The 12,512-nt window shown below is 40.7% G+C and overlaps 1 protein-coding gene across 2 annotated transcripts in view; it reads right to left on the reverse strand.

The window, feature by feature from the left end:
• Positions 1–12,512, reverse strand: part of LOC122768736 (contactin-4-like) — a 178,221-nt gene that overhangs the window by 44,892 nt on the left and 120,817 nt on the right. For both annotated transcript variants that reach the window (XM_044024934.1, XM_044024933.1), the window contains exons 9-10: positions 7,149–7,288; positions 1,968–2,097 (exon numbers count right to left, since the gene is read on the reverse strand). In XM_044024934.1, coding sequence (XP_043880869.1) covers positions 1,968–2,097; positions 7,149–7,288 — 270 coding nt within the window. The remainder of the gene's footprint in view (positions 1–1,967; positions 2,098–7,148; positions 7,289–12,512) is intronic.

The raw sequence follows: 12,512 nt of genomic DNA on the forward strand, positions 1-12,512 counted from the left end.
ACCTGCAGTAGACGTGGAGGAGCTGAAAAGATCAATCTGACATATTAGTATTCTGAGTTGCAGCTGCATGTGATTCTCTTTCACATTTTCACAGCAGTGACAGAGATATTTCATTCTTTTGTGTTTCACTGAAGTGATCAGCCCAACATAATAAATTCCTCTGTTGAGAAACCACTTAACATGATCTCCTTTCAGGTGTGCGAACATTGAAACCTGTAACCAGATGTTCTCTCGTGATATTGTGGTATTAACATCAGTACAAGTACAAGCTAAGAACAATGGCTCATGCCTAGCATTATAATGTATGCTAGATTATACTTGACCAAATGAGATGATGATTGGATGATTGGACCTTTATTAAAATACATACTGTGGGACAGAGAGAGAAAAAAAAGAGATAAGGTGAGTTCCAGGTCCAGTTCATGTTACAAAGCTCTACTCGCGCTGTTGTAACATGAATACATTATAATTTTTTTGCAGTGGCTGCAAATTAATTAACATATGAGATAGAGGTCGACCAATATGGGTTCTTCTATGGCTGGTCATGCAGGAAGTACTGAACCAATCTTTTTAATTAACTGATTCTAATGATTCAGTTACACTAAAAACAACTGCTTTACAAGTCACTAGTCACTAGTTTCTGTGCGTCATGTGAAAAAAGATGTCACAGCAGTTTCATGCACCCGCTGTGATGCCTGGAAAACCAACCAAACCGTGTAGAGTCGCTGCAAGGCGGGCTGAGGCGGTAGGCTAATATATAGTGGAAAAACGGCACTAGTTTGTGTGATCTGGATGTGATTAGACCAATCAGGATGGATTTTAATGCCAGGTCTGCAATGGGTGTGTATTCTTGGTTGCAGCTGCATGTGATTCTTATTTTTTTGTATCGTATTATCTTATTCATGTGTTTTACCCATGTGATCATCTCAACATTATAACTTTCTCTGACTGGAAACCACTCCAAAAAAACAAAAACAAAAACAATATAAAACTCTACAATCCCCTTTTTGGCTGTGTAACTGTGCGAACCAGTAACATGACATTCTCTTTCTGAATCTCCCTCTTGACTTTCAAGCTCCCCACTACTCTGAGCCTGACTCCAATCAGCAACGTGATCAGGACGAGTCATGGAGGAGGTTGAACAGTGGGAGAGCTGCTGGCAGCCCATAGTGGAGAGTGACAGGCCTGACAGTGCAGATGGGCGAGGCTGGTGAAGAGCGCGAGCTCTGGCATACATCACTGTCAGCCAGACGTATTCGTCCTTTAATTAATGCTTTTCAATTAGTGGCCAATAACGCAGAGGTTGGAGGTCATCCCAACTGCTATTGAGTGAAAGGACAAAGGTGGAGCAAACCTGAACGCAAACACGGGACAAATGCGTGCTTGTGTAATGGGGCACTTTTTATGCAGATTGTGCCCGAAAAAAATTAAACAACTAAAGCGGTTCCATGGAAATATATACTTCTTTGCTGTATATGTATTAAAATAACACATAGTACACCTGAACAAAACACAAACAAAAACAACTAGTTCACGTTCACGTTTGGTAATATCAACTTAAAGGTAGGGCATACCAGTTAGGACATTTCTGGGTGGCAATGTACAATATGTTCAGCAATAACAGTGACTATCTGAAGCTGCAGTGATGGTAGATAAGGCACACAAAAAAAGCTAGTTTCATGAACACTGAACGCACAAAAGCCGTTCAAAAACCTGAGTATTTACTTTACAAATGTAACATTCCTACAGTGTTATACACTGCAGCGTACATAGCGTACAGAGAACTGAGGCAGTGGGACGGATCTAATCTGCGGACATACTTGCATGCAGGCAGTGTCGCTGAGGTGTTAGTGAGTTTATTATCGGAGACTTTGTACTGGTGGTACCCAATTCCTGTATAATCAGTCTTTAATTCAAAAAATGAAGTGCCACACCTCTGCATGCATGTGCGCAGGCCAGCGCCTTACCTATAACTCGTAGCTCCATGTTGGCGTAGACCTCGCCGTGCTTGTTCCCCGCCACACACTGGTACATTCCTGTGTCAGACAGGGTCAGACGAGTGATCGACAACACCCCATTGGCCACCTGTATGCGCTCCTGTGGACACAGAGACACGTACTCTTAATATGCCTTTATTCCCAGTGCTCATCTACATAAAAACAGGCAGCCGGTGGGCCAGTGAATTATAGTCTGGAAGTGACAGACTTGGCAATAAATCTAGGTTTTCATCACTAATGGAGGGAAAGGCTTGGGTGGATGGAGGCAGGCTAGCAGAAAATGACCCTAATCAATCTGCATGTTTATGAGAGTGAAATAAAACCGTGCCCTATTTATATCTCTAACTGCACCATAGGGCCTGTTTCCCCTTCAGCGGGAGGAGGGAATAAGGAGGAGGGGAAGGAATATCGTAACATCTGAGGTATAGTGCATTGTGAAAATTGCTTTTCTGATAGGTATGCCCTATACATACTAAGTGCTGTGTACACAGTCATGCTGTACCGCCTCTTCATCTGCCTGGACATTTTTTTTTTGACTGCCTGTGTGGCAAATCTTGCTTGTCACTGAGCCATCAAATTAAAATCTATTTAAGGACAGATGGGCCTGATGAACTAAAAACTCAGTTGAATCTGTGCATGAGTTGTAAACTGTCGTTATGAGGGAAGGGTATTGTTAGGATTTCATCAACACTGATATCTATTTATCAGTACAAGAGGCAAGTTGCTTTTCTAGACATGACATGGGGGTTTAAATAAGTGGGTTTAGTATCATTCCCATCAACAACTTGTGCAGCTGGGTAAGCAAATGGAGCGCATCCCCGCTCAACACTGTGACACTAAGGCAAAGTTAGAAAGATATTCACAGATTTGAACCTCCGTGATCAATAACACTTAAAGAAAACATTGTTGAAACACATGCAAGACATATTTTCAATAATAGTGAACAAGCTACAGCCTCATTTTCATCAAAAAGAGGTGGAGAAACTACATTGATCTCTACGTGCATTTGTCAGTGAGGCCGGAGCCCAGGGACCGTCTACAAAGTGCATCACCCGAAAAAAGACATTTAAAAAAAATATTCAATAACTACACCATGATACAGCGTACCACCATTGAACTCACTTCACATGTTTCCCTGAAAAATATGCTTTTATAAATTTTTTGTGAATATTTATTGGTAATAACTTGTCATTATACCTATTTCGTGGCCACAATTTGTAGTTTTTTTTCCCCATGTCTTTTCTTTGAGCAAATCGAGCCCATATATTACAAGCACTGGTCAGCAATGGTGGCTGGAGTAAACAAAGTCACAAGCAAATGCCTGACATCAGCAGCTGTGCTGTCATTGGCAAAGGCTGGGAAGCAGAAAATGCTAGGGAATTGTTTGCATATTTTCTGATTTCCAACTGTTTTCAAACAAAGTTAGAATAAATGTAATATAAATATCTACAGTGCTATCATTTGTGAGGCAGGCATTGAAGAATGAGGGACAGATGTCAGTTTAATACCAGTTCTCGATACCCATCTCTTCCCAATATACATTTATCTCTTTGAACTTTGTTTTCTGCAGTCACCTCCTTCACTACTGCATTTAATCCTTGAGCAGTTTTCATACAGCTCTATGCGGTGGTGTCAGGTTGTGTCACCTCATGCCCTTCATCTCTTATGTTTTCCTCAGGCTCACCCATAATGTCATTAGAGCCCATTTCCATATAGGGGTGTCTCAGCGGCCTGAACCCAAGTCACAGGGGATTAAGGTAAGAGTCACATGAAAAGAAAAACTCTCCTCAGTGAAAGATCACAACCTAATCCCATGTTTGAGCAGGTTGTGCTGTAATTTCCATAATGCTTGGAAGCTCTGGGTGAATAGGGACGAATATCCCTGCTGGCAAGGGAGGTGAATGGTGGCGTATATCTATCTGTCTATGCATGGAAAGCACTCCTGTTTACGACCGCTATTAATTAAGCATGACGTTCCTCTCAAATCAGCAGTTTTTCATGCAGGGACCTGGGGGGACCATCTGTACGCCTTATGCTGAGTGAAAATGATTGGCAATGTCATTTCCCCACCAACGCCAGTTTGATTCGTCTGATGTAAAACTGCAAAAATGTGTGAAACTACGGACGGCAGGAAGGAGACGACTTTTATGGTTTAGAAAAGTGAGTTTTCTGAATTAGATTGCTGTCAGCTATGGCTTAGTTCACGTGACTAGGTTGAGGGGGATTCATAGCCATTTTTTTTTTCCACTGATGTGACTCAAATCAGATTTTTGTGGAGCTTGTTGTCCTCTAGAGCTAAATTGCCTCCCAACAATAGCTTCTGTTTCTCAATTTCCCTTGGCTGCTGAATAAAGACACATCTCATATCTCATCTACCTATCTCTAACTTTAACACTGAGCTTTCTGTCAATGACACATGCATGTTTGAGAGGACTCGTGTTCAGACACAAGACGCTTCACTTGTTCTTCATGAATGAGAACCATCAAATCTTGTCTGTAAATCCAAGCAATGTTTTGTCTGTTGATTGCATAAACGTCCAGAAGGTCATTTGACAGGCTGCAAACTTGGCAGATGACTTACTTAGGGCACCAGCGTGTGCTCAGTCATCTTTGGTGGTGTTTGGATAAGAAATATAAGAAAAAAACAGGCCTGCATTGAAAGGGCACTGCACTAGTGAATCAGACTTGAACAATGTGCCCGGTAATTGGAACGCAGCCTCATTTCCTCAGAAATACTAATTGCTGGAAACCTTTGTGAGAATAAGACATGTGTAAAATTTGAACAAGCTATGTATTATAACGCAGCAGCATAATAATATCAAGCCACTATACTGTGGGTTTATAGGAAACGTGGAAAATAATCTTTATACTAGGAAACTACCGTCAACTTGACTTTTAATCTCAAAAGTTTGCTCTCCTTAACTGCAAAAGCATAATCTCACCACAGGCTTTGAAAACAAGTAATTATTGGTGCTCAGTGGGGTAGAACTGCAAATGAAATCTGCAAATTCCATTGACGGAAATGTGATTGATTACTGTTTACTCCCAAATGTTAGAAAAAGCTACAAGCAGAAACCAGCCACAGTAGTAGAACACATGCAGTAGCATGTTCACTGTCAGTGATTGTAAAATCTGATGTGTTGACATTAATACACACACACACACACACACACAATCAGCTCAATGTGTCAGGGCCCTGTTGAGTATTTACTGCATTGTCTAGTCAAACTTTTTGTCCCACAGCTTATGTTTTGTTTTGCTGTATTTCCGAGAGACGACTCTGTGTGCGCGGGTCAAAGTTAGAAAACAGTCTGCATAAGTCAGTTCCCGTGAAGTGCAATTTCAGAAAGGTCTCAATTGATTCACTGTAATAAATAACAACAAATGGGGCATCCGCTCCCTGATGCTCCTTACATTGCTGACCTTTCCCTCTTCCACTCATTAAGCCACTGTGGTTAATGGTGACATTTCAGACAATGCAGCACCTTTGATGATTAATCCACTCACCCATGCATCCCAGATATATGCATTCATTATGTGTATCTTAAGGGAAAATGTGTCACGTGAAAATCCACACACTTGCTACAGCATTAAATCATTAATCCTATAAATCCACATGAATGAGCGTGATGAAGTGTATTAGTTTCACCTTATTTTTCTCAAAGCAGTTTTGTTTCTACTTGAATTCATTCAGGGAACAATTGAATAGGCAGGTGTAATGACACAAGGCCTCCCATATTTAATATGTTTAACAACTACCTGTTTACACAAATTAAAAACAGCTGTTGTCTAGTACCCGCACCAAACTCTGGCGCATTACCTCATAAAATATTTTGATGAAAATATTTGCCAAGGGCCAAACAGATTGTTGATTATTCTTCTCAGCCAAATCCCTCTTTTTTTATGGGAAGCAACATTTTCTGTGCAGAGTCTTGCCTCCACTAATATAACAGCAGACCGGGCTCATTCCGACGACATGTATTTCAAGTACTGATCGATAACCCCTGGTGTGTTTGTCCCCTTTTTTGCATAATGAAGCAAATTAGCATAAAGCCTGTTTATTTATCAGGTGCAAGCTGTGCCTGAGTGTCCAATCAATCTTCTCCAAACAACCTGGCAAAGGGGCTATTCATACACAGTGTCTTTGGGTGCACACAAATATATAGTTTGAAATGGAGATGTGCATTGAGTGCTCTGCTGTTGTGATGCGCATTTGTCACGACGCACTTTTTTTCTTCCGGCTGCATCTGCTTAGCACAGAGGCTACATTCACACAATCTGCATCCATATTAATATACCTAAAAACATATATCATATATAGGCCTATGTCATAAATATACACTGGCGTGCACATTAAACTGATTCTCTTCTCTGCAGTTGTTTGCTTAATTAGACTGATGATGAGGTGACACTGAAAGTAAGTGATACTAGAACAGATATTCAAGCCGTAACTGATGAAACCGATCAGAAAGTAAGCATCACGTGTTTTTTTACACTTTATAATCCAGTTTGCAATAAGTATCTTGAAAATCATTCATTAATTGTGTTTTTTTGTATAGAAAGTACTGATTTTTTATAGCTTATTTTTTTTACAAACACATTTTGTTTTGTTTGTTTTTGAAGGCGCATCTCAGGTTAAGGACATAACAGACAAATGAAGTTAAAAGAAAAGTTTGGCTGCACAAGGTTTATATAGAAATTCTTACTTTTCCCCTCCAGGTAGCACTGGGATTAATAACCCCACTCAGCAGGGAGAGATTTAACAGAAGATTTGGACAGCTCTTACATCAATGTGCGTTCCAGACTAGTGTGAAATACTTGGGTGTTCACAGTTTTTGTCTGTTTGCACCACAGCGGTTCCTTCAGAATAAATGCTCTAGTGCAGAACTGAACAACATAATGTATTGCAGCGCAGGAGGAACTGTGTTGTAATGAAGAAGACGATAATGCGAGGTAATTAGTCAGTAAAGCTTGAACAAGCAGCACAATAAAGCTTTGGAGATGCAGTACATTGTTGCACACATTCTTCACTCAGCAGCAGCTGCAAGTGTGCAGGAAACATCTGTGCCAAAGCTGCTGCCGCATGTCTCACCTTGGAGGCGGAACTTTATCTCTGCTTCAAAAGACATGCAGCGCTCTAGCAGCTCTCACCTCAGCAGAATCCAGGTTCTCTCCATTTTTCATCCACCTGTAGGAGGGCTTTGGCTTTCCTGTGGCTTTACACTCCCACACCAGCGAGTCATCAATGAGCTTCTGTGCATCTTGGGGCTTCTCGATAAGTTGTGGAGGCGCTGCAGGATTTGAAAAATAAGAAAGCAACAAGAGTGAGCAGGGGAATTAATAAATAAACACAAAATAACTCAGCTTTACACTATGGAAATCGTTCATTTTCCCTGAATTAAAACAAATCATCCTAGTTTCAGTCTGATTACGTTGATAAAACTCCTCGTCAAAAGTCCCGAATCCACATGAAAAACATGAATTGGTGACAATACTTGTCAGGCTACATACAGGCAGAGCTTTCTTCTTGCTGGAGGTTTGCGGGGCCACACTGGATGTGCAAATCTTACAAAGAAGGCCACATTAGAGTTGTTGCTTTTCACTGCTGTGTCTGCAAGTTTACTGTTGCCTAGTTTGCAGCAAAATAGACAGGGAAAACTCACATTCCCATATGTTGGGAATGTGAGTCACTGTGTTTTTATGTCTAATATGTCACCAATGCAACAAATCTGAAAGTAAAAGCTCAATCAATCCAGGACTTGTGGATGCACAACCTCATAGTGAAGCATCCTGACATTTAGCCAGGAAGTACTCAGTAAAGGTACTTGTGTAAAATTATTGAAATGTACAAAATTCTAAAGTAAAAATGAATTTGAATTCAGTAAAAAATTACAAAAAAAAGAATAGCTTTCTTTGTGTCTTAACCTGCATAGTAATGACCATAATGACATGCTTCTCTCAAGCTCCAAAGTTCCCTGATTCACTTTGCCTTCATTCCCACCAAGCCGTGCAGTGCAGTTCAGCTCAGCTCACCCTGGTATGGTTTGGAATGATCTGGCTCGGGTTTCCATCACAGGGTGTGTGCTTTGGATGGCGGCAGCTGGATCAGCTACATAAATAGTGTGATGTCATACCAGCCAACAAATTCCCACAAAGAAGAAATACACAAAACCGCGAATAAAGGGAAACAATAGAGGACATCGGCCATTGTGTGTGTTATCACAAAAAGGAGACACATTTATAAACACGTGCATAGATGCAGACACATGTGACAGCCTTAATTACAGCTAAAAGATGCTAAAATGGAGCAAAAGTCAATGGTAATAAGATAAGATCGTCCTATTAATCCAATAATGGGGAAATGTGTGAAAAAAATGATGGCAGATTTTTTCTCGTGTTCTATCTCTGTGTCTATTCTGATTGTCCCAGTCTCAGTGTTTGGAGGTCAGGCTAGGACTAATGCAGCAAACACTGTGCTTTCGGTGAAGGGACATTTCATTTATCATGAAATATAAGGTAGATATAAAGAGAAACAGTACACAATTCCACTGACAAAGTGTTATTTTGAAGCCAAACAAAGCCAAACGGAATTACCAGTTGATTTAGAAGTAAGTAACACTATCTACCTATTCTCTGCGGTGTGTTGAGTGACTTTCAACCTCACATTCAGATGCTTTCTTTAAGTTTCTTACACATAGGGAAACAAAAATGATGAAAGCCACATTTATACATAAGGACGGCTGCACTGTTGCCATAAAAACCCTCCCTTCAATACAATCTGAGTAAATGATGGTGTAATTATACAGGGAGAGAATTGATTCTTGCTGTGCCGTGCACGTAACTCAAGGCTAGTTAATGATGAAGCCCCCAAAAACAGAGTGGAACATAAAAGTGGATCAGTGTGGCTCTCTCTCTCTCTCTCTGTGTAATGCTCGATACATTCTGGATGATGTGTAGGTCAAGCTACTATCATCCTATATCACACAAGGCCAGTGGCAGGACAAGAGTAACGGCTGGCCGCACTTTTCCATTTCATAGAGCTCACCTAATGCCACTCTCAAGGACTGACCTTATGGGGGGTGGTGGTGGTGGGGGTGCTTTCAGTAACGATACAGATCCGGCTTTAATTGGACTCCGCTATACAGTATTTTTGCCTCTGAGTAAAGCAGGGTGACACAGTGAGAAATTCAATAACTGCAAATTTGTCCCCGCACTATCTCTCTGCACAAGCCCAATACCTCAGGATAAATATCCTTGCACCTATGCAGCTCCCTTATTGCACTGCAAATCTCTTGCATCTATCTATCTATCTATCTATCTATCTATCTATCTATCTATCTATCTATCTATCTATCCATCTACCCATCTATCTACCCATCTATCTATCTATCTGCATGTCTGCCTCTCTATGTCACTGATAATTGAGCAGTGAGTTGTGTACAGGACTTCTTCAGCAACTTTATTGGAAATTGATAAAAGGAGGTGAATGTGCATGAATCTGTGGGGTTCACTGTAAGGGCTATTTCCATCTGAGCCACGGACAGTGCATCTGTGCATTTGATTTTCCTCTGTGATTGGCTGTGGCAGCTGTGGCTGCTGCCCATGTTCGGCTCAGGTAATTATCGCTGAACTGGAGCCTGAGTTGCTGTAAGCTCGAAGACGCCAACGAGAGGGTTAAAATCCCCTTTCTTTGTGGAAAAAAAAAAATATGTCATTTATCCTGCTGAGGAGAGGAGACATTTATTCTCTCACCTATATGATGTAACATCTACACTGTGTGGATGAACACTGGTGGTATATACTAAGCCTGCCACTGGACCCCCATTTTAGGCAGCTCGCGCCTGTCCTGGAACATATACACTAAAAATGGCAAATCGTGACAAAGATTTAGATTGTGTCTTCGCCGGTAAATTCCCCTGGCACTGTTCTGCAGTTCTGCATCCCAGGCTTCATTAAAGAAACACAAACAAGAAAGAAGGTTGTTTTTTTTTACCCATATAGCAGAATGATAATAGGTGCAGTGAGACCATTCTTCAGTGCTGACACAGCAATGTGGAGATCGGTCTGGGAAAGTGAGACAGCATCAACACCAACACTATGTTTACAGTAAGGGTTTTCTTTACAGAAATAAAGAGGGATTTAACACAACTGTCAATTTCAATATGTGTCTCAATGCTGTTGTGGAACTGTGACGTATCAAACGGTAGATTTTATGAGGGGAATAAAAAAACCCCTGTAGTTTTGTTTCTGCTACTGTAAAAGAGGGTGGAGGAAATGATCTATATTATGTTGTCCATAATAATCAATGTACACAAATGTAACCATTTTATAATTAGTAATTGTTATGTAACAGTAATTTGAAGCTTAGTTAAAGAATAATCACCAGCTCTGTACGAAGAGACACCAGCTAAAATTACATCAATCTTCAATCAATCATATTTCATCTCACTCACCACAGATGGGTGGAATTCACCAGCTACTTGGAGCTATATTATTTTTGCAATATCGCAGTAAATGTTGCACTGTGGCCTTGTTACAGCAACAGTATTATTTTGTGAATCATTCCATTCCTAAAATGAAAATAATCTACAGTACACATATATATACATATATATATATATGCACCAGCCAGCCACAACAATATGCATATAGAACAAAATAATCACAAAAAAAAAGTAAGTAAAAGTCCCTTAATAGTCTCACACCAGTGCATTTGTATCCATAATATCGATGAAATCCAGCCTATACAGCCTCTGTTGACTGTAGTTGGTTTAATGCAGTTAATGCATTGTGGACAAAATAACTGTTATAAAACTTTTTCTTTGCCAGGGGGATTATGGCACTGCTCCGAGGGAAGCAGTTCAAATTCAGTAGAGAGGACGTGCGTCACGTCATGTATGATTCAAAGGGCTTTCCTGTGTACAGCTGTGTAGTAAAGATCGTCGATTTGCTTCTGTTCGGCGGCTTATTATCTTTCCTGCCGTCTTCATTGACCTTTTCAACTTAATTCTGTTAATGAAAGGCAGGTGCCCAGAGTAATTAAAACCCAGGACACTGTGAAATAAAAGTAATCCCCCCAGAAGTCGTGTCTGACACCAAACCCCTTTAATTTCTGAATCAAAAGCCGTCTGTGGCTCGCTATTTTGCAACATTCAACATTCAACATTGTCTGTGAAGATTAGTTTGTCAACTACACTGTTTATGTTCCCGTGTACTTAAAACTTTTTACTGAGAGTAAATAAACATTACTCTGAGTAAATTAACAACATTCTAATCACATGACTGATGGTTCAGAATGAAAAAAAAAACAGGCTAAATTCACCGGTGAGTCACAGCATCATTAGTTTCAGTGTTGGGGGTGATCTGTACATTTCTGTACATATCTGTACACTGCCATTTTGAAAGTAAATGTCATCTTTTTAATCAGCGGTTACATTTGCACAACTGTGTGGAAAGTGCCTTCACTGTATATGTGGGAGTTCAGACATGAACTCCCTGCAGGGAGTAACATTTGTACATTCTGTACAGAAGAAATTGGCAAATGGTTTGCAAGAGTCATCAATACAAGTGTTGCAGTTCAGATATTTGCAGTTCAGATATTTGCTTTTTCAAAATTCTCCACAGGAGGTGGAGGGGTCTGTGGTTGAAACCTGTGTTTTGATGAATATCACAATGTTTTTATGGATTTCATTCATCAAAGGATTGTCATCTGGCGGTGCCAACACCCCGAACGACTCAATCCAGACCTACCGAGCGCTACCAGAACAGGGTAGCGCCCTGTCTATCTTCAAGAAGCTCTTGAAGACCCAGCTCTTCCAAGATCATCTTCTGTCCTAGCACTTACCCTACTCCCCTGCACGATCTCCTTCAGCACTCTCGCCCTCTGTCAGTCCAATGTTCCTATCTATTGGATTTCTTTCCAAAACTTCTCCTACAGTATGTAGCTTATTTGGTTTGGATAAAAGCTACTGCTAAATGCTTTAATGTAAATGTAAATGTAAATACTCCACCAGTGTGTTCTGACTGTTGTGTTCCTATGTAGTTCACCATGTAATTGGGACAGGAGAGTGTATTTTAACCCTGCAAGAAAATAAGCATTTACCTCACCATATTTAAAAGCAGGAATGAAATCATCACCTTCAATTTTGCCAAAAAGCACCGCTTATGGTCACAATCTCACTGACTCTGGACATCATTTTGGTTCAGATATGAAAGCTCACATATATCCTGGCGACTGGGTTGGAACTCCGGAGGAGCTTCACCTATCTTGTCTGATTAAGTCTATTCATTCCCCAAAGTTTTCCATCATAGCCTGACTGAGTTGCCCCACCCACAGCATCTTTCAAAACCCCATTGTTGTTGTTCTTTTTTCTCCCCACTGCCAGGGTCCCTCACTCCATCCCTCACCCACAGAGAATGTATTGACTCTCAGTCACTGCTTCCCAAATGAAAGCAGGCAGCCCATCTTCGCCTGCACAGGGCCGAGCGTGCACACAATCAGGCTAAACGTCAAGT

The sequence above is a fragment of the Solea senegalensis genome, linkage group LG4, assembly GCF_019176455.1.
Source record: "Solea senegalensis isolate Sse05_10M linkage group LG4, IFAPA_SoseM_1, whole genome shotgun sequence".
Classification (NCBI taxonomy): domain Eukaryota; kingdom Metazoa; phylum Chordata; class Actinopteri; order Pleuronectiformes; family Soleidae; genus Solea; species Solea senegalensis.